A 19,970-nucleotide genomic window follows, 5' to 3' on the forward strand; every position below is an offset into this window, starting at 1 on the left:
CATAGCTGGTGCTAGAATGTCTTATCCGAAGCTCTTGCCCACGGAAGTCACAGAAGATCAGAAAACCTAGAGAATCAGAAAGATCAGAAGACCTAGTGTTGAGGCCAAGCCCTTCCAGAGTCTCTCTGAAGGAGCCACTTCCTACTTGAACTTGAAAATGATTTGTTCTCTGATTTTTAAACAGAAGCTGAAAACATTTTATTTTGTTTTTCAGTTTTTGAAGAGCCTGAAGATCCCAGCAGTAGGTCCTTCTTCTCAGAAATAATTTCATCCATATCCGATGTAAAATTCAGTCATAGTGGGCGGTACATGATGACCAGAGACTACCTGTCGGTGAAGGTGTGGGACCTCAACATGGAGAGCAGGCCGGTGGAGACCCACCAGGTCCACGAGTACCTGCGCAGCAAGCTCTGCTCTCTCTATGAGAACGACTGCATCTTTGACAAGTTTGAGTGTTGCTGGAACGGTTCGGATAGGTAAGGCCTGCGTGGAGATGAGCTGTCGCCCCAAGCTTGCTGGTTTCCGAGAGTGCAAGGTCAGTGAGGGAGGCGAGCTGTCCTCCAGCGTCAGAGGAGGACGCTCATAGGGTGTTGTTTTCCAGACCTTTTGATTGATGGATGATAGTATCAACTTAAAGAAAATAGGATCTCTGAGCAAGTTTCTCACCTAGCTTGTCATTCCATTTATATTTAGATAAGAAGTATAGCACTAGGTACAGGCCGGCTATGTGTTAAATGCTTAGTGAATGATAGTGTATTACTTTTTATTATGCTGATAATGAGTGAAAAGGAAGGAAGTGGGGAAGTGATTCACCTCACTGGAATGACCGCGTTGCAGTCTGCCTTTCCTTCTGGAGAGAAGTAGATGAAAACACCCCAGAGCCACTGCCTGTCATGCCCAGACACAGCGTGGTCATGGCTGGTCTGAAACACCGATGTAATTTATAATGTGATGGTTCTAGTACCTTGATAATTTATTTTGTATACATTCTTTAAAGATAACTATGATTAGTGTGGTTGAGAGTTATGTTTTTTTATTATGCAAAAAGTTACGTTTCAGATGATGGAAGATTGTCTTGCACCATTTTTATATAGAATTTTTGTTCAGAATTCAAGAGAACAGAGGAGTCTATTGGCAATAAGTGATTGACTGGATATTCTGCAAAACCCTCTGGCATAAACACCTAGAAATGCTGGATATGATACAGCAGGTGTCTCTTCAGGTGCATAGTTGAGCTCACAGATAAGCAAGGGAAATCTCACAACGGCCAGAAACTAAGAGGGAGCTGAAACCAGAATGGCAGCCTCTGAAGGCGTCTATTCCAAGAGCAGCCTCGCAGCCCCGGCTGGCCTCAGGAGCATCAGCCCATAGCAGGAACCACTGCCCCTGTGAACAGCAGGTTGTGGTGCAAAGCTGAAGCCTTGTCCCACACGAGGTGACTTGCTCACGGTGGCTTTTCCTGTATGTGCTTGGTAATTTTCAAGAGCTGAAGCCTTGGCCCACACGAGGTGTAGAGTTGGAACAGGGACCCCTGAAGATGGTGTCTCCCTCCACTGGCAGATAGGGTCCAAAGGGCAGTTTGTCTGTCTGAGGCCTTGCATGGGGGTGGCCAGCACTGCCCTGAGAAGTGGAAGCAAAACCTCCCCTCACAAGGGTTTGCAGTTTGGGTTTGTGCCAGCTACATCATGATCTGTAAAATCTCACACTGTGGAGCTCCTGCCTCCACGAGGGCTGTGTGCGGGCATCGGGAGGGACCGGCATGTTTCCAGATCTGGCTTCTACTCTGTTTGCAGACTGACCTGCCAGCCTGTAGCATCTCACGGATGTTGACTGAAGACATGAGGTTCCCGGGTTCTTGTGGCACAGCTGGCAGCATGAGCCTCTCGTTGGCCTGGGTTCCCCACGGGTGGACACTTGAGGCCGTGGCTGATGCACACTGAGCTTGGAGAACCCCACTGCTTTCACAGCGGGCAGTAAACACACCTGCACTTTGACTAGAAGAGACATGACCTCATTCCTCAAGGCCGCTTGCTGGAAGCACAGCCCTGAGAAGTGGCCCAGGTGGAGAGAATGGCATTGGCAAACTCCGTGAGAACACGCGTGCTGGGTGGCTGCTGCCAGCACACCCAGGTCTCTCTGGATTTCCTCACGTTAAAATCATCTAAACATGAGCTCACAGGTGAAAATTACCAAGCACATACAGGAAAAGCCACCGTGAGCAAGTCAGCAGAACCACAGCAGAACTGAACCTCCAAGAAGGCAGCTGTTGAGATCCTAAGTTAAAGAAGATAAACTAAGAATGCTTGAGATATTCACAGACTAGAGGAAGGAAACAGCCTGAACCAGGAGCCACATGACCGCCAAACATGACGTGGAGACTGGAAAGGAATCAGAGAACATCTAGAAATGACAGGTATGATACATGACCGCCAAACATGACCTGGAGACTGGAAAGGAATCAGAGGGAACATCTAGAAATGACAAGTATGATAGATGAACCTGTGTGGGTTTAGCAGCAGGTCCCTTTTGGCTAAACAGATCTTGTATTAGTGGATGGAAAGGAAAACCAGAAGAAATGCGGGCTAAAGAGCCAAACAGAAAACAAGAGACACTAGGAACCGTGGAGGCCAGGGTGAGGCACAGCACACGTTTAAACAAAGTTTGGGGGTGTGAGGCTTAAAGTGACAGTGGCCAGCAATTTTCTCTAAATTATGAAAGCCTGAGTACACAGGATCGGGAGCACAGCATCCATCCATCTCATAATGATGAAATTGCAGGACACCAAACGCAAAGAGAATATCTTAAATGCACCCAAGGAAAAAACACAAATTACCTCTGAGAGCGGACACCGAGACTGAGACTCGGCTTTGCCACGGCCACCGTGGGAGCCAGAAGCCGTGTGACAGATCCAGCAAGTGTGACTCCTTACTCTCCACCGCCAGCTTGGAATCAAGCCTTGAAGTAGATGCTCGTTCAAGAATCTGCTTGTGAGAAAGGCATTTTCAAATGGGAAACAATGTATCACAACAGGAAACTCAGTAGAGCAAGCTGTAAAGGGAGCCTGGCCCTGCGGAAAGGGGCTGAGACAGATAGGCAGGGGAACGCAGCCTGCAGGGAAGAGCAGTGCAAACTCTGAAGCTCTGCCACCTGGGCGGCCTTAGTTATCTGTGTTCGGGGGAGAAAAATTAGAGCCCTCACCAGCCCCACACAATAAATAAATAAGCTCTGAGTGTTTCTAAGCCTAAGACATCTTTGTGAGCTCTGGAAACAAGGGCTTCTTTAAGAAGGCCCCAAAAGCCCAAGGAAAACATTAAGAAATTCAACTACATTCAATTTTAAACTTCTTTATATTGAAATTAAAAGTGAAAACAAAATCCACAAAAGGATAACGAACAGAGATTAAGTATCCAGAATAGGTGCAGAATTAGTTGTCAACAAGAAGGTGGCAAACAACTCAGAAAAGAGCAAAAACCATGAATGGGGTTTCGCAGAAATGGAAAAATAAATAGAAATGCTCATCCTTCTTAGTGATCAGCAAGTAAAGCCAAAGGGACGTCCTTTCATGCCCATCAGAATGATGATGGTTTGGGGGAGAGGGTGGAGACCAGTGGTCTTACCCAGTACCCTTCTTGTGACCTCCTTGGTGACATTCAGTCCGGTTGGGAGCTTCGTGCATGTTCAGACAAGAAAACGTGCTCAGATACCTGAAATAGCAAACAACTGGAGACAGCCCACAGGTGCATCATTAGAGGAATGGACAGGTAAATTGTTCTCTATCATAACATATACTGAAAAGCAGTGAGAATCAATTATTAGAACTACATGGATCACCTAGGTGGATCTCACAAAGATAATCCACAAAGAAAATTCAGGAGGAATGCGTACGGTGCAATGACATACAACATGTTTAAGACATACAAGACGGTTTTGTTTTAAGAATCTGTAACTATTGGCCAGGCGCAGTGGCTCACACCTGTAATCCCAGCACTTTGGGAGGCTGAGGAGGGCGGATCACGAGGTCAGGAGTTCGAGACCAGCCTGACCAACATAGTGAAACCCCATCTCTACTAGAAATACAAAAATTAGCCGGACATGGTGGTGCATGCCTTTAATCCCACCACTCAGGAGGCTGAGGCAGGAGAATCACTTGAACCTTGGAGGTGGAGGTTGCAGTAAGCTGAGATTGTGCCACTGCACTCCAGCCTGGGCGACAGAGTGAGACTCTGTCTCAAAAAAAAAAAAAACAAAAAAAAAAACAAATCTGTATGCAAAATATAAATGTGTGTGGGGATGACACATATGTACTCTAGCAAGTGAGGACCCCAACTGGGGATGTGATAGGAGACCATCTTTCTTTCCAGAGTGGCAACACAGTGCAGGGGGGTCCCTGTCTTAGCAGTGACTTGCGGGTGTGCGAGGGGGGTCCCTGTCTTAGCAGTGACTTGTGGGTGTGCGAGGGGGGTCCCTGTCTTAGCAGTGACTTGCGGGTGTGCGAGGGGGGTCCCTGTCTTAGCAGTGACTTGCGGGTGAGGGGGGTCCCTGTCTTAGTGACTTGCGGGTGTGCGAGGGGGGTCCCTGTCTTAGCAGTGACTTGCGGGTGTGCGGGGGGGTCACTCTCTTAGCAGTGACTTGCGGGTGTGCGGGGGGTTCACTGTCTTAGCAGTGACTTGCGGGTGTGCGAGGGGGATCCCTGTCTTAGCAGTGACTTGCGGGTGTGTGAGGGGGGTCCCTGTCTTAGCAGTGACTTGCGGGTGTGCCAGGGGGGTCCCTGTCTTAGCAGTGACTTGCGGGTGTGCGAGGGGGGTTCACTGTCTTAGTGACTTGCGGGTGTGCGGGGGATTCACTGTCTTAGTGACTTGCGGGTGTGCGGGGGGTTCACTGTCTTAGCAGTGACTTGTGGGTGTGCGAGGGGGGTCCCTGTCTTAGTGACTTGCGGGTGTGCGAGGGGGGTTCACTGTCTTAGTGACTTGCGGGTGTGCGGGGGATTCACTGTCTTAGTGACTTGCGGGTGTGCGGGGGGTTCACTTAGTGACTTGCAGGTGTGCGAGGGGGGTCCCTGTCTTGGCAGTGACTTGCGGGTGTGCGAGGGGGGTCCCTGTCTTAGCAGTGACTTGCGGGTGTGCGAGGGGGGTCCCTGTCTTAGCAGTGACTTGCGGGTGTGCAAGGGGGGTTCACTGTCTTAGTGACTTCCGGGTGTGCGGGGGTTCACTGTCTTAGTGACTTGCGGGTGTGCGGGGGTTCACTGTCTTAGCAGTGACTTGCGAGTGTGCGGGGGGTTCACTGTCTTAGTGACTTGCAAGTGTGCGGGGGGTTCACTGTCTTAGTGACTTGCGGGTGTGCGGGGGGTTCACTGTCTTAGTGACTTGCGGGTGTGCGGGGGGTTCACTGTCTTAGTGACTTGCGGGTGTGCGGGGGGTTCACTGTCTTAGTGACTTGCGGGTGTGCGGGGGTTCACTGTCTTAGTGACTTGCGGGTGTGGGGGATTCACTGTCTTAGCAGTGACTTGCGGGTGTGCAGGGGTCCCTGTCTTAGTGACTTGCGGGTGTGTGGGGGATTCACTGTCTTAGTGACTTGCGGGTGTGCGGGGGTTCACTGTCTTAGTGACTTGCGGGTGTGCGGGGGGTTCACTGTCAGCAGTGACTTGCGGGTGTGCGGGGGTTCACTGTCTTAGTGACTTGCGGGTGTGCGGGGGTTCACTGTCTTAGTGACTTGCGGGTGTGCGAGGGGGGTCCCTGTCTTAGTGACTTGCGGGTGTGCGGGGGTTCACTGTCTTAGTGACTTGCGGGTGTGCGAGGGGGGTCCCTGTCTTAGTGACTTGCGGGTGTGCCAGGGGGGTCCCTGTCTTAGCAGTGACTTGCGGGTGTGCGGGGGGGTCACTCTCTTAGCAGTGACTTGCGGGTGTGCAGGGGGGTTCATCATCTTACCAGTGACTTGCAGGGGGTCCCTGTCTTAACAGTGACTTGCGGGTGTGCAGGGGGATTCACTGTCTTAGCAGTGACTTGCGAGTGTGTGGGGGATTCACTGTCTTAGTGACTTGCGGGTGTGCGGGGGTTCACTGTCTTAGTGACTTGCGGGTGTGCGGGGGTTCACTGTCTTAGTGACTTGCGGGTGTGCGGGGGGTTCACTGTCTTAGTGACTAGCGGGTGTGCGGGGGTTCACTGTCTTAGTGACTTGCGGGTGTGCGGGGGTTCACTGTCTTAGTGACTTGCGGGTGTGCGGGGGTTCACTGTCTTAGTGACTTGCGGGTGTGCGGGGGTTCACTGTCTTAGTGACTTGCGGGTGTGCGGGGGTTCACTGTCTTAGTGACTTGCGGGTGTGCGGGGGTTCACTGTCTTAGTGACTTGCGGGTGTGCGGGGGTTCACTGTCTTAGTGACTTGCGGGTGTGCGGGGGTTCACTGTCTTAGTGACTTGCGGGTGTGCGGGGGTTCACTGTCTTAGTGACTTGCGGGTGTGCGGGGGTTCACTGTCTTAGTGACTTGCGGGTGTGCGGGGGTTCACTGTCTTAGTGACTTGCGGGTGTGCGGGGGTTCACTGTCTTAGTGACTTGCGGGTGTGCGGGGGTTCACTGTCTTAGCAGTGACTTGCGGGTGTGCGGGGGTTCACTGTCTTAGTGACTTGCGGGTGTGCGGGGGTTCACTGTCTTAGTGACTTGCGGGTGTGCGGGGGTTCACTGTCTTAGTGACTTGCGAGTGTGCGGGGGTTCACTGTCTTAGTGACTTGCGAGTGTGCGGGGGTTCACTGTCTTAGCAGTGACTTGCGGGTGTGCGAGGGTTTCACTGTCTTAGTGACTTGCGAGTGTGCGGGGGTTCACTGTCTTAGCAGTGACTTGCGAGTGTGCAGGGGGTTCACTGTCTTAGTGACTTGCGGGTACATGGATAGTCACTGTATTTTTTATTCCTCTTGATATATTTCAAATATTGCAAAATACCCTTTGATTACATATCCCCAAGAACATCTAAAAGGGTTCCCAGTAACATTTGCTTAGTCCATTCACTCTCACAAACACGCCCGTCTTCCTACCTGGAAACTTCTGTTGAGGGATGCGATGAAGGGGAGTGAGGCGTTTCAGTGCTGCCTCAGCCCGATCCTGATTCTCCGTGTGGCAGCGCCTTCTTGTGTTCTAGGTCGCCCCACAGAACCAGTTATGCGCTTACGCCTATGTCTGTGCTGTTCCCTTCCTGGGCCAGCACCGGGCTGCTGGGCAGCGCCCTTGTTTGCAGTGTGGAAACGCCCACTCTGGGGCTGGCACTATCTGTCGAGAATTTAAAAGTGATCATAAATCTGTATGAAAGCTGATGTGCTTTTCGTTATTACCATGCACCAGCAATTCCAGTCAATGTCGGCCATACATCTTCTGTCATCTGTGTTCTGAATAATGGTTACTGTTGAGTTTTAATAACATAAATGTAAGCTTCAGATTCACACATTCTTTTTACTTACCCTTTCGTAAACACTTTGTTCTATGTGGAAACTAATTTGGGGAACTCCCAGTCAATGGCCCTCACGTGCCAACTTGGCTGCATACCCCTGTTCCAAGACCACGTGCACAGCTTGGCATTGCTGGAGGGCGCTGGGCACACCTTGTGTCTCCCGCCTCTGTGGCGCTGTGGGCTCCTGGATGGAAGCAGGAGATGGGAAATAAACATGTATCGCTGAATGCAGTTTCTCTTCTCTGAGTTCGTCTTTTTTTTTTTTTTTTTTTTCCCCTGCTTTGAAGTTTTAGACAAGGTCAGTCAGACACTAGATATTTGCCAGCAGCCAGGGTCAGTGCTGGGCCATGGAAGGGAAGCGGCCCACTTCTTTCTCATGGCCCCTTGAAGACGCGCCAGCGTGAAAGGCCTCTCACCACGCATGACCATGGGGGCAGGACGTGAGGGCGCAGGTTAGTGTCAAAATAGGAAGAGGAGGCGAGCTTCAAGGACGGCTGGAGAAGCCAGAAGGGCATTGTTTGAGCACATCTTTCATCAGAAACTGGACTCATGAAGCCATGGGTCAAATCATGGCAGCGTTTGCATCATTCAGCTATTTTTCTGTCATTTTTGTAGAAAATGTAAGATTGCAGAGGTTTTTACCAATATTATGAAGTTATATCATGAGGATGTGTGCGGTAGTAGAATTTTTCGACAGCAGAGACATTTGAAAGCCATTACAGTTGATCTTGAAGAAACAAAAGCATGGACGGTATTGTATTGTCTGGAATGTGTGTGAAATGCGGTTGTTCTAAAATTCTGCCACACTTTGCCCAGTGGATTTTTACTATTTCTATCCGTTGCCTCATTTGAAAGAAACTTTTTGAAATTAATATAGAAAAGCAGTTTAACTCCAAAGAAACATTGACAGATATGACTAGTAACTGTTGAACATGATAAGGATTATGTTCAGGTCATTATGGATCGTTGACAAATTGCAGAACATAAGGCTTAAAAATAAACTGTGCTGTTATTCATGAGTGAGATAAATAGGTGGGGTTGTTTCAAAAAATACACTAATGTTAAAAGTGTGACTCCATTATTTTGTTTCTCCTGTGACATGGATTCTTACTGACATGATTCTAGATAAAGCTCGGTACCCATTTTCACTGCATTTCTCTTCTGCCCATTGTGATTGTTCATTCCTGATTTCTGAAAGCAACTGGGTTGTGGGGGAGGGTGGCGTGCGCCGTGCACCCCGGGGGTGGGGTCTGAGTCCTTGCTGCCGCTACCCCCACTGAGGAGTGCTGCTGTCTGCTCTTGTTTTCAACAGTGCCATCATGACCGGGTCCTACAACAACTTCTTCAGGATGTTTGATAGAGACACGCGGAGGGATGTGACCCTGGAGGCCTCGAGAGAGAGCAGCAAACCGCGCGCCAGCCTCAAACCCCGGAAGGTGTGTACGGGGGGTAAGCGGAGGAAAGACGAGATCAGTGTGGACAGTCTGGACTTCAACAAGAAGATCCTGCACACAGCCTGGCACCCCGTGGACAATGTCATTGCCGTGGCTGCCACCAATAACTTGTACATATTCCAGGACAAAATCAACTAGAGACGCGAACGTGAGGACCAAGTCTTGTCTTGCATAGTTAAGCCGGACATTTTTCTGTCAGAGAAAAGGCATCATTGTCCGCTCCATTAAGAACAGTGACGCACCTGCTCCTTCCCTTCACAGACACAGGAGAAAGCCGCCTCCGCTGGAGGCCCGGTGTGGTTCCGCCTCGGCGAGGCGCGAGACAGGCGCTGCTGCTCACGTGGAGACGCTCTCGAAGCAGAGTTGGCGGACACTGCTCCCAAAAGGTCATTACTCAGAATAAATGTATTTATTTCAGTCCGAGCCTTCCTTTCCAATTTATAGACCAAAAAATTAACATCCAAGAGAAAAGTTATTGTCAGATACCGCTCTTTCTCCAACTTTCCCTCTTTCTCTGCCATCACACTTGGGCCTTCACTGCAGCGTGGTGTGGCCACCGTCCGTGTCCTCTCGGCCTTCCTCCGAGTCCAGGTGGACTCCGTGGATGTGTGGTTGTGGCCCGAGCAGGCTTAGGCGGCCCCACTCACCCACAGCATCCGCCGCCACCCCTTCGGGTGTGAGCGCTCAATAAAAACAACACACTATAAAGTGTTTTTAAATCCAAACAGAAGTATTGTCTTTTTATTTAATTTAATTGCATAGAATGAAGTTATGCAGGGTTCTTCTTTGGAACTAACTGTTTGAGAAATGTGTGTCCTTCTTTGGCAGCGTGGGGGTATGTGTGCAGCATTTCTGTCCCCAAGCTGCTGCCCGCTGTGTTTCTGTAGAAGTAGCCCATCGGATACACCAGGTAAGGTCTGGGAAAAGCCAGAACCGAGGCCACCTCTGAGAAAGAAAATTGCAAGGAAGAACCAAAATTGCTGCCATCCAGTAAGCCTGGTTTAAAGTAGCCTCAAATTCACTACAGTTGAAGAAATATGTGCTTTCTTTCTAAGGCTTTTGAAAAAGCACTTTGGGGAAAGTATACTTTTTAAACATTGCCAAAATTACATGCATGCTAAATTTCATCCTGCATTTCAAGCCAGCAAAATTAAGCAATTTTAATTACACGATGCCACCAGTACCTTGGTTTATTTTCAAAGTAGGATCTTTGATACCAGAAATCAAGATTTTCCAAGACAAATAATACAGAGCTGTACCAATGCTGAGTGACCAGAGCTTGCTTCCGTGGGATTTAACACACGCCCACTACGTGTCCCCGAGAGGAGTGGGGAGTCGGGCTCCCGTGCCCCTGTGGAGATGGAGGTGTGTGCTGATCCCCCGTCCGCCTGTGGAGATGAAGGTGTGTGTTGATTCCTCCTGCTGCTGTGGAGATGGAGGCATGTGCTGATCCCCCGTCCGCCTGTGGAGATGAAGGTGTGTGTTGATTCCTCCTGCTGCTGTGGAGATGGAGGTGTGTGCTGATCCCCCGTCACCCTGTCTAGATGAAGGTATGTGCTGATTGCCTGTGCCCCTGTGGAGAAGGAGGTGTGTGCTGATCCCCTGTGCCCTGTGGAGATGAAGGTGTGTGCTGCTCCCTCATGCCCCTGTGGAGATGGAGGTGTGTGCTGATCCCCCATCCCATCCCCCTGTCTAGATGAAAGTGTGTGCTGATCCCCCGTCCCCCTGTGGAGATGAAGGTGTGTGCTGATCCCCCATCTCCCTGTGGAGATGAAGGTGTGTGCTGATCCCCTGTCCTGCTGTGGAGATGAAGGTGTGTGCTGATCCCCCATCTCCCTGTGGAGATGAAGGTGTGTGCCGATCCCCCATCCCCCTGTGGGGATGAAGGTGTGTGCTGATCCCCCATCCCCCTGTGGAGATGAAGGGGTGTGCTGATCCCCCGTCCTCCTGTGGAGATGAAGGCGTGTGCTGATCCCCCATCCCCCTGTGGAGATGGAGGCGTGTGCTGATCCCCATCCCCCTGTGGAGATGAAGGCGTGTGCTGATCCCCCATCCCCCTGTGGTGATGAAGGCGTGTGCTGATCCCCCATCTCCCTGTGGAGATGGAGGCGTGTGCTGATCCCCTGTCCCGCTGTGGAGATGAAGGTGTGTGCCGATCCCCCATCCCCCTGTGGGGATGAAGGTGTGTGCTGATCCCCCATCCCCCTGTGGAGATGAAGGGGTATGCTGATCCCCAGTCCCCCTGTGGGGATGAAGGTGTGTGCTGATCTCTCATCCCCCTGTGGAGATGGAGGTGTGTGCTGATCCCCCGTCCTCCTGTGGAGATGAAGGTGTGTGCTGATCCCCAGTCCCCCTGTGGGGATGAAGGTGTGTGCTGATCTCTCATCCCCCTGTGGAGATGGAGGTGTGTGCTGATCCCCATCCCCCTGTGGGGATGAAGGTGTGTGCTGATCCCCCGTCCTCCTGTGGAGATGAAGGCGTGTGCTGATCCCCAGTCCCCCTGTGGGGATGAAGGTGTGTGCTGATCTCTCATCCCCCTGTGGAGATGGAGGTGTGTGCTGATCCCCATCCCCCTGTGGGGATGAAGGTGTGTGCTGATTCCCCGTCCTCCTGTGGAGATGAAGGCGTGTGCTGATCCCCCATCCCCCTGTGGAGATGAAGGTGTGTGCTGATCCGCCATCCCACTGTGGAGATGAAGGCGTGCGCTGATCCCCATCCCCCTGTGGAGATGGAGGCGTGTGCCGATCCCCCATCCCCCTGTGGAGATGAAGGCGTGTGCCGATCCCCCATCCCCCTGTGGAGATGAAGGCGTGTGCTGATCCCCCATCCCCCTGTGGGGATGAAGGTGTGTGCTGATCCCCCATCCCCCTGTGGAGATGAAGGTGTGTGCTGATCCCCCATCCCCCTGTGGAGATGAAGGTGTGTGCTGATCCGCCATCCCCCTGTGGAGATGAAGGCGTGCGCTGATCCCCATCCCCCTGTGGAGATGGAGGCGTGTGCTGATCCCCCATCCCCCTGTGGAGATGAAGGCGTGTGCTGATCCCCCATCCCCCTGTGGAGATGAAGGTGTGTGCCGATCCCCATCCCCCTGTGGAGATGAAGGCGTGTGCCGATCCCCCATCCCCCTGTGGAGATGAAGGCGTGTGCCGATCCCCCATCCCCCTGTGGAGATGAAGGCGTGTGCCGATCCCCCATCCCCCTGTGGGGATGAAGGCGTGTGCCGATCCCCCATCCCCCTGTGGAGATGAAGGCGTGTGCCGATCCCCCATCCCCCTGTGGGGATGAAGGCGTGTGCTGATCCCCCATCCCCCTGTGGAGATGAAGGTATGTGCTGGTCCCCCATCCCCCTGTGGAGATGAAGGTGTGTGCTGGTCCCCCATCCCCCTGTGGAGATGAAGGTGTGTGCTGATCCCCCGTCCTCCTGTGGAGATGAAGGCGTGTGCTGGTCCCCCGTCCCCCTGTGGAGATGAAGGTGTGTGCTGGTCCCCCATCCCCCTGTGGAGATGAAGGTGTGTGCTGGTCCCCCATCCCCCTGTGGAGATGAAGGCGTGTGCTGATCCCCCATCACCCTGTGGAGATGAAGGCGTGTGCTGATCCCCCATCACCCTGTGGAGATGAAGGTGTGTGCTGGTCCCCCATCCCCCTGTGGAGATGAAGGTGTGTGCTGGTTACTAATCCACATGGGCAAGAACAGGATGTCCGTCATTACCCTGAATCAATGCTAACACAGTGCCACTTGAGTTCACATTAAGTTAGAAATTGAGAATCTAAAGGTACCTTTATTTTAACTAAAAAATAATTTATATACTGTATATTGATTGTGATACAATTTACAAAGTCTGAGGTGTGGAACAGAGTTATTTAAGCATTAGTCAACCCTGGTCCTTAAGACAGTTCTAGTAAAATGGGATTGTATATATTTGTTCAACTATTTTGACCAAAAAGTTCAATAAATTTTAAATGTTTGACTGGATTTTCACTGCGTATTTGGACACCCTTTTCCATCTTTCCTCTAGAATGTATTTCCCACTAAATAGCCCACCTCCTCCACCTCCAGGGCAGAGCAGAAGGTGCAGCCCAGGCGGGTCCCGTGTGTAGAGGCTCCACGTGGCACTGCTGCTCCCGTGGAACTGCCACTGCCTTGAGGTCTGCGGCGCACGTTCCCTGGAGGTGTCCTCACCTAGCTCTGGGGCGCCTGCGGGGGAAGCCACCTGGCCAGCAGTCCTGTCCGTTTCTGTGGGTTCTCCCCAGTGCAGTCTTGGTGTTCTGAGAGGCGCTGGCGATTGCACGCACCTATGTCCGCAAAAAGCAGGATCCATTCACTTTAGAGAAAGAAGTGCCCTCAACAGGTGCGGAGAAAACTTCTCTTTCCTGCTTAAAGTAGAACAGTGTCATCAGCTTCTGAAGGTTAATGCTGAGCACAGTTTTCATTGATGAGGATTCTGGGCCCGTGGTTCAGGTGGAGGTTTGCTGCTCTCTGGGCTGATGACCCGGATTCCATGAACACACTTTCTTCGTAAGTGGATTTAACATGCCTTTTTTGAAAGAAAAATGGAGCTCCTATGAACCAGTTTATGATGCCCTCGTGGACAGACTCAGTCTGATTTTGGAGGCCACACGACTGGCAGGTGTGGCTGGAGACTGCAGCATGTGCGTGTCTGTCTGTCCTGTGTGGAGCCAAATCATCACCATCAGTGCCAGAAGCCTCCCAAAGCCCAGTGCCATGGGATTGGTGTGTGTGCTGCTCCCGGCTGGAAGAAGCTGGCCCTGGATCCGCCTGGCCCGGCTGCTCTGCATCACCCCTTTGCTTGCTTGGGAGGAAGAGTGGGTCTGGGGCTGCGGAGGCTCTCCGGGTGGCCTTAAGCTTGCTTTTCTCCTAAACCTGTGCTGTGCGTCCTTGGCCAGCGGCTTTGGCATCAGCCAGGGAGTGGGGGAGTGAGGTCAGAGCCAGCAGGAGTCCGGGCTGTGCGGGGCAGCAGAGGTCGCATCTTCCCAGAGCTGCAGGCAAAGGGACAGGATGGGCTTGCTGTATGAGGGCGTGGCTCTGCTCGCCCTGGGCTGGGCCAGGGGTGCTGAGTGGGGCTGGAGCCGCATCTTCTGTGGCGAGCTGTCCTGTCGTTGCTGTGCTGGGATCGCCAAGGGAGAGGGACGGAAGCTGTCCGTGAGCTGGTGAGACAGCAAGCCAGGAATCCAGCCACAGGTGGGGAGACAATGCAGCTCAAACTGGTGGAGCTGCAAGGGCCCACAAACCACCTTCAGACGCTGCCCGCGGCCAACGCTTCCCCAACCCCTGGGAGAGGCCTGGGCCTGGGGGCCTGGCGGGCCCCGCGCTCTTCCCTTGGGTCCCGTCCTCCGAGGGGGCTGCCTGCCGAAGCCAAGTTTAGCAGTCCCCGACAGTGGGCTTCTCTGCACAGGTGGTGTGCAGGGGTGGGTGGAGTGTAGACCAGATGTGAGTAAGGGCAGCACCCCCAGCCCCACAGGGCTGTCACAGCTCAGGCCCTGCAGAGCTGTGGGGTTTGGCTGGTGTGGGTGGCAACCCCTCCTGAGTGCCTGCTGCAGGCGGGCGCTGGGCCAGGGCTTTCCCTACAGCCACCCTGGCCATGGGTCACAGACACACACACCACAGCACCCGGCTGGGCACTGGGGTGATACTGGGCTTGGCTTTGAGCTCCGTGCCTCTGTGCCCCATACGCCCCTCAGATCTCTGGTGACAGTGCGGGGCTGCCTACAGGACACCCAGGGCTCCTTGATCTTTTAGGAACTGCGGCACCCCCGAAGCTGTGAGAGGTGCAGAGGCGCTGCCGTCCTGGGCCGGGCCTCACCTTCCGCCTTGTGTGCTCTGGCGCCAGCACCCAGTCCCAAGAGCACAGCGGCTGCGACTTGCCTCTGGCCAGGGCAGGTGGTGGTGTCATACCCAGGACGGGAACCCACACTTGATGTCCTCCGGGTTTTTTTTTTTACATTATCTTAAGGACTGACAGACTCCCACCCCATCTCCCATCTGTCCCTAATTTCATGCGCCTCCGCCTGAGTTCCTGCACGCATTTCCTGAATAAACACACCCCTGTGCCAGTCAGAACCCGCGGGGGTTTTGGAAGTGAGAGCCCAGCAAGGCAGCTGGCCAGGGGGCGGCACTGCCCTCCGGGGAGCACCGGTGCCCAGGACTCTGCTTCTGAGGCTGGCCTGTACGATGATTTTGTATAAATATCTCCAATCAGAACCTTTTTAGTGTATTTCTTAATATAACAGAAACTGGTGTCTTAAAATACAAGACTAGCTGCCCGGTGATGACACCAAATCGAACAGCGGGGCTCGCAGTGGCCGGGATCCCCGACAGTGGAATGCTGAGGTTAGAACTGAAACCGCGTTTCGTGAAGTCATCATCACGCACGGGAAACAGGTTTGGGGTGAGGGGCGGTCCCGTCCTAAGAAAGCTCTCCAGCTGCATGCGGTCACCTTCACTCACTCACCAGATGCAGATTGCAAAGAGGCGAAACCTGTAATTTCTTTAATAATCACAGTCTCCATCTGGTGAGTGGTTAAAGTCACGTTCCATTTTCATTTTCCTTTTGGTGGCTGGGAAATGCTTCTGATAGTAATAGTTTTCGATTCTGCAACTCCCATTGTCTTAGGCTCTGTAGCTCTCCATTTTTTTCTTATCCTTGGGACGTGTCTTGGACGTTTCTAACAGGCTGTGTTCCTGGACCTGAAACTCAGCTGGAGACTGGGTCCCTTGCAGATTTGCAGGGACCGTCCATCGCTGGTGTGTAGATGCAAAAACAAAACACTGGCACCACCCAGTCAGAACTGGCAGGGGCTGCCTGCACTGGGCACCAACCCCGCAGATGGCCAGGCCCAGACCACGTGACTGCCTGCTGGGCTCCACCCCCAACCGCAGCCCAGCCAAGGCAGAGAGGTGGCTGCACTTCCACCGATCAGAGGTCCAGATAGAGCCCCGTCTGCTTGGAGGGGTCGACTACGTGACCGAGTTTCATAATCAGTGGTACTTTCCATTTATTAATATTATACCTTTGAAGATGACTGTGTGACCTTAGACAATTCACTTGCTTGCCTTGGAGTTGTTAGAAAATTATCTTTGGGGCTAGGCATGGTGGCTCACGCCTGTAATCCCAGCACTTTGGGAAGCTGAGGTGGGCGGATCACGAGGTCAGGAGTTCAAGACCAGCCTGGCCATCATAGTGAAACCCCGTCTCTACTAAAAATACAAAAAATTTAGCCAGACGTGGTGGCAGACGCTTGTAATCCCGGCTACTTGGGAGGCTGAGGCAGGACAATCACTTGAACCCAGGAGGCGGAGGTTGCAGTGAGCCGAGATTGTGTCGCTGTACTCCAGCCTAGGCGACAGAGTGAGACTCCATCTCAAAAAAAGGTTGGGATGTCTTTTTAAGTGTGTCTGTTCCAGGAGGATGGGAAACGCTAATTTATGATTCCAAGAACTTTCAGGGGAAATTTGTTATCCAAACCTAAATATCTGAACACAGTGTAACCCTGGTTCTTACTAGAAGTGTTTTTTCTTAAAGAAGCTGTGAACTGGTCATACGTACAGCATTCACAAGTCCCCAGAGGAGGGTGACAAAGTCTTGCCCTTGCCTCTGGCCCCCTGGATCATTTTGGATACTTGTTTCTTGGGGGGTTACTTCCAGTTTTTATACAAACACAAATAAGATTCACTCCTGTTTCCCATTTCTACACATCGGGTAGCATCCTGTGCATGCCGCGGGGCGCCTGGTTGTCCTCACTGCGCGCGTCTGGGCGGGCTGTCCACACCGTCCGTGGAGCCTCACTGGCTGCTGCACGGTGGCATTGCCACACGTCGGACGCGGCTTCTGACGCCACAGGGCTGTGCGCTGAGGCTCTGCCTTTCTAACAAGCCCCCAGGCAGCGCGCTGACACCCCTAGTCCAGGGACCACACTTTTTTTTTCTTTTTTAGTAAAAAGGTATCTTCTATTTATTTTCCTTCTTAGCATTGTACTTTGAATAATTTTGAACAGGTTTTGGAAATCCTGCAGCCTTCACCCAGCCCCCTAACAATGGTGTGTCCTGCAGCCTCATGGGGACTCACACCGCGCAGGGCTAGTGGCCTCACCTGTACCTGCCTTGGCACCTGCCTGGCTGTCTCACGAGTGTCGGTTTTTCCTGTCCAGGGCCCTCCCAAAGCGCCCACGTTGTATTTCGTTGTCTCCCTGCCTTCCAGTCTCTGCTGCAGTCTTTCAGGACCCGAGCACTTGGGAAGTGTGGGCAGGTATTTTGTAGACTCCCCCTCAATTTTGGTTTGCCTGATATTTTCTCGTGATTAAACTGCAATTATGCATTCTGGCAAGAACACGGAAGAGATCTGGCCTCCTCTGCATCAAATCAGGATGTAGGTGGTGTCTACCAGGTCTCTTCACTGTAGAGTTACTGTTTTCCTTGGTGTAATGAGTATCTTGCGGGGACACAATGAGAATATCCTCTCAAGAACCCACTAACTTTAGTTTCTGTCGACGAATCACCAGTTATTGGTATTTGCCTAATGGTGACTTTGTGTTTTTTGTTTTGTTTTGTTTTTGAGACAAATAACCGTCACCACCACCGGGACCCAGGGCTGGCCGTGCACACGGCTGTTGGAGGATCATTGCTTCCAGGCCCTTTTGTTGAGTGGCACTTGGAAAGACACACTCCCCCACGCACAGCTCCGGCTCAAACCGCGACTCACTGCTAACCCAAACCCAGCAAGCCCACGGCTTCGTGCTAGCCTTCCTTGTGACTGTCCAGCAGTGGGAAATCAGGCTGTCATTACGTGTAACATCACGCAGTGTTAATATGCCTGTGGTTTCAGGATTGCCAACCCATGGAAAGCAAATTCACTAGCAAGAGTGTCCTAGGTTCTTTTTTTTTTTTTGTCACTTGAACCTTGCAGTATCCACCCCGAATGGTGTTCTCTGGTCCTTTCGCTCACCAGCCCACCCCTTCAGTGTGGCTTTATTATTTATAGCAGTGAGGTTCCCTTACTGTAGGTATTCCATTTGGGATTCCCCCCAAAACAGTTATTCATTGAATTTGGCAGCATCTGAAGCATTAGTGTGGTTCTAAGTCTGGTACACAAAAAGCTGCACTCCTTCCACCCTCTTCCGTTTTCCATCTCCACCTCTTTCCACCCCGGGGTAACCAATCTCATTTAATTCTGCCTTATTCAGCCTAATTTTTTTGCACAAATGAGCAGTTATGTGTTTTTCTTTTTTCACATAAAGTATACTATATATATATTTAAATAATGCTGTATTTTGTCCTCCCATTTGCAGTTTGGACGGGGCTCAGCAGGTTCAGTTCATCTGTGCTCCAGACTGTCAGCGAGGGCATCTCTCCTGGCACTGGAGGATCCACAGAGGGGGCCACATGGCTGGCAGGGGTGCTAGCTGCTGGATCCTATCTGACCAGGCCTCTCTACTGAGCAATGTGGCTTCTTCCCAGCACGGAGGCTGGGCACCAAGAGCATGCACCCGCAGAGACAGGAAGTGGCGGCTGCCAGTTTCTTAAGGCTGGGTGGGCCCAGAAAGTGGTGCTGCACCACTGGCATCACTCCCTCCTTATCCTGTTGGCCAGTCCAGAGCTGAAGGGGCACAGACCCCCATCACTCATTAAGGGCTGTCAAAAAAACTAGGGGTCTTTTTTTTTTTTTGAGACAGAGTCTCGCTCTGTCGCCCAGGCTGGAGTGCAGTGGCACGATTTTGGCTCACTGCAACCTCCACCTCCCGGGTTCAAGCAATTCTGCCTCAGCCTCCCAAGTAGCTGGGACTACAGGTACGCCACCACACCCAGCTAATTTTCTTGTATTTTAGTAGAGACGGGGTTTCACCGTGTTAGCCAGGCTGGTCGCGAACTCCTGAGCCCAGGCAATCCACCCGCCCCAGCCTCCCAAAGTGCTGGGATTACAGACGTGAGCCACAGCGCCTGGCCGGGGGCTGTCTTCAGACTGCTACAGGTTTCCTGTTTCAAGGAGCTGCTTCCAAATGTTCTTTCCTTTCTGCTAGGGAGACATCTATTTTTGCACTGTGTTTTACTTCACATACCCTGGAAACCCTTCTCATCGCGAGCTCTTCCCCTTGGTGCATGAGTGGCAAAGCGCCGGCCCTGCAGGGCAGCACTGTCGTTCTCTAGAGTCTCTATGCGTGGGCACCTCGGTTGCTTCATATATTTTAATACAATCATGTTATAATAAATACTGCGTATTTAGTTATATCCTTGTGCATGTGCATGTAGAAGTTTCTACGTAGAAGTTTCTAGGTCTGTCTCCAGAGTGAATTCCTAGAAGTGGTTTGTGCGTCCAAAGCATAGATGCATGGCTGGAGTTTTTTGAGGTGTTGCCGACTCCTCTCTCTTGCAGCCATGTGCATTCCTTCTAAGCAACGTGTCGGCGTCACGTTCCACACCCTAAGCAGATGTGTATGGGCAAATGTCCGCATCAGAGTAAATATTAGGTAAATAGTGGCCAAGTGTTCAATGTTTTTATATCAAAATCACTTAGATAATGTTAATTTTATAAACTTAATGATTAAAATGAGTGTTATGGGCAGTTATTTGTATTAACCACTGTAGAAAAGAAGGGTTATTTACAAAAGCTATTCAGAAGGCACACTGCCATTATCCTACCTCAAAGATAAAAACATTCAGATCCGCACACACATCAAACTTGTTTCATTTTTAATAGAATGTCTAATGTTACAATCTAACGAAAAACACCTCCAGAAAACTTGATTCTTGGTCTCCCATCTGTCTAAAGCACTCCAGTCCCAGAGTTGTTTTTTCTGAAACAGGGTCTTGCTCTTGCTCAGGCCGTGTGCACTATCCTGGCTCACTGCAGCCTTGAACTCCTGGGCTCAAGGGATCCTCCTGCCTCAGTCTACCAAGTAGCTGGGGCTACAGGTGTGTGCCACCACACGAGGCTAATTTTTGTATTTTGTGTAGAGACAGGGTCTTGCTATGCTCCCCCAGGCTGGTCTCGAACTTCTGGATTCGTGATCCTCCTACCTGGGCCTCCCAAAGTGTTGAGATTACAGGTGTGGAGCCATCACACTGGCCCAGTC

At 51.8% G+C, this 19,970-nt stretch overlaps 1 protein-coding gene across 11 annotated transcripts in view; it reads left to right on the forward strand.

Annotated features, from left to right (window-relative positions):
• Positions 1-9,610, forward strand: part of PPP2R2D (protein phosphatase 2 regulatory subunit Bdelta) — a 52,348-nt gene extending 42,738 nt beyond the window's left edge. For all 11 annotated transcript variants that reach the window (XM_016919635.4, XM_063782285.1, XM_063782287.1 and 8 more), the window contains 2 exons: positions 215-476; positions 8,744-9,610. In XM_016919635.4, the coding sequence (XP_016775124.1) occupies positions 215-476; positions 8,744-9,023 (542 nt within the window). In that variant the 3' untranslated portion in view covers positions 9,024-9,610. The remainder of the gene's footprint in view (positions 1-214; positions 477-8,743) is intronic.
• Positions 9,611-19,970: the final 10,360 nt, after the last annotated feature.

This window comes from Pan troglodytes, chromosome 8 (assembly GCF_028858775.2).
Source record: "Pan troglodytes isolate AG18354 chromosome 8, NHGRI_mPanTro3-v2.0_pri, whole genome shotgun sequence".
Lineage (NCBI taxonomy): Eukaryota > Metazoa > Chordata > Mammalia > Primates > Hominidae > Pan > Pan troglodytes.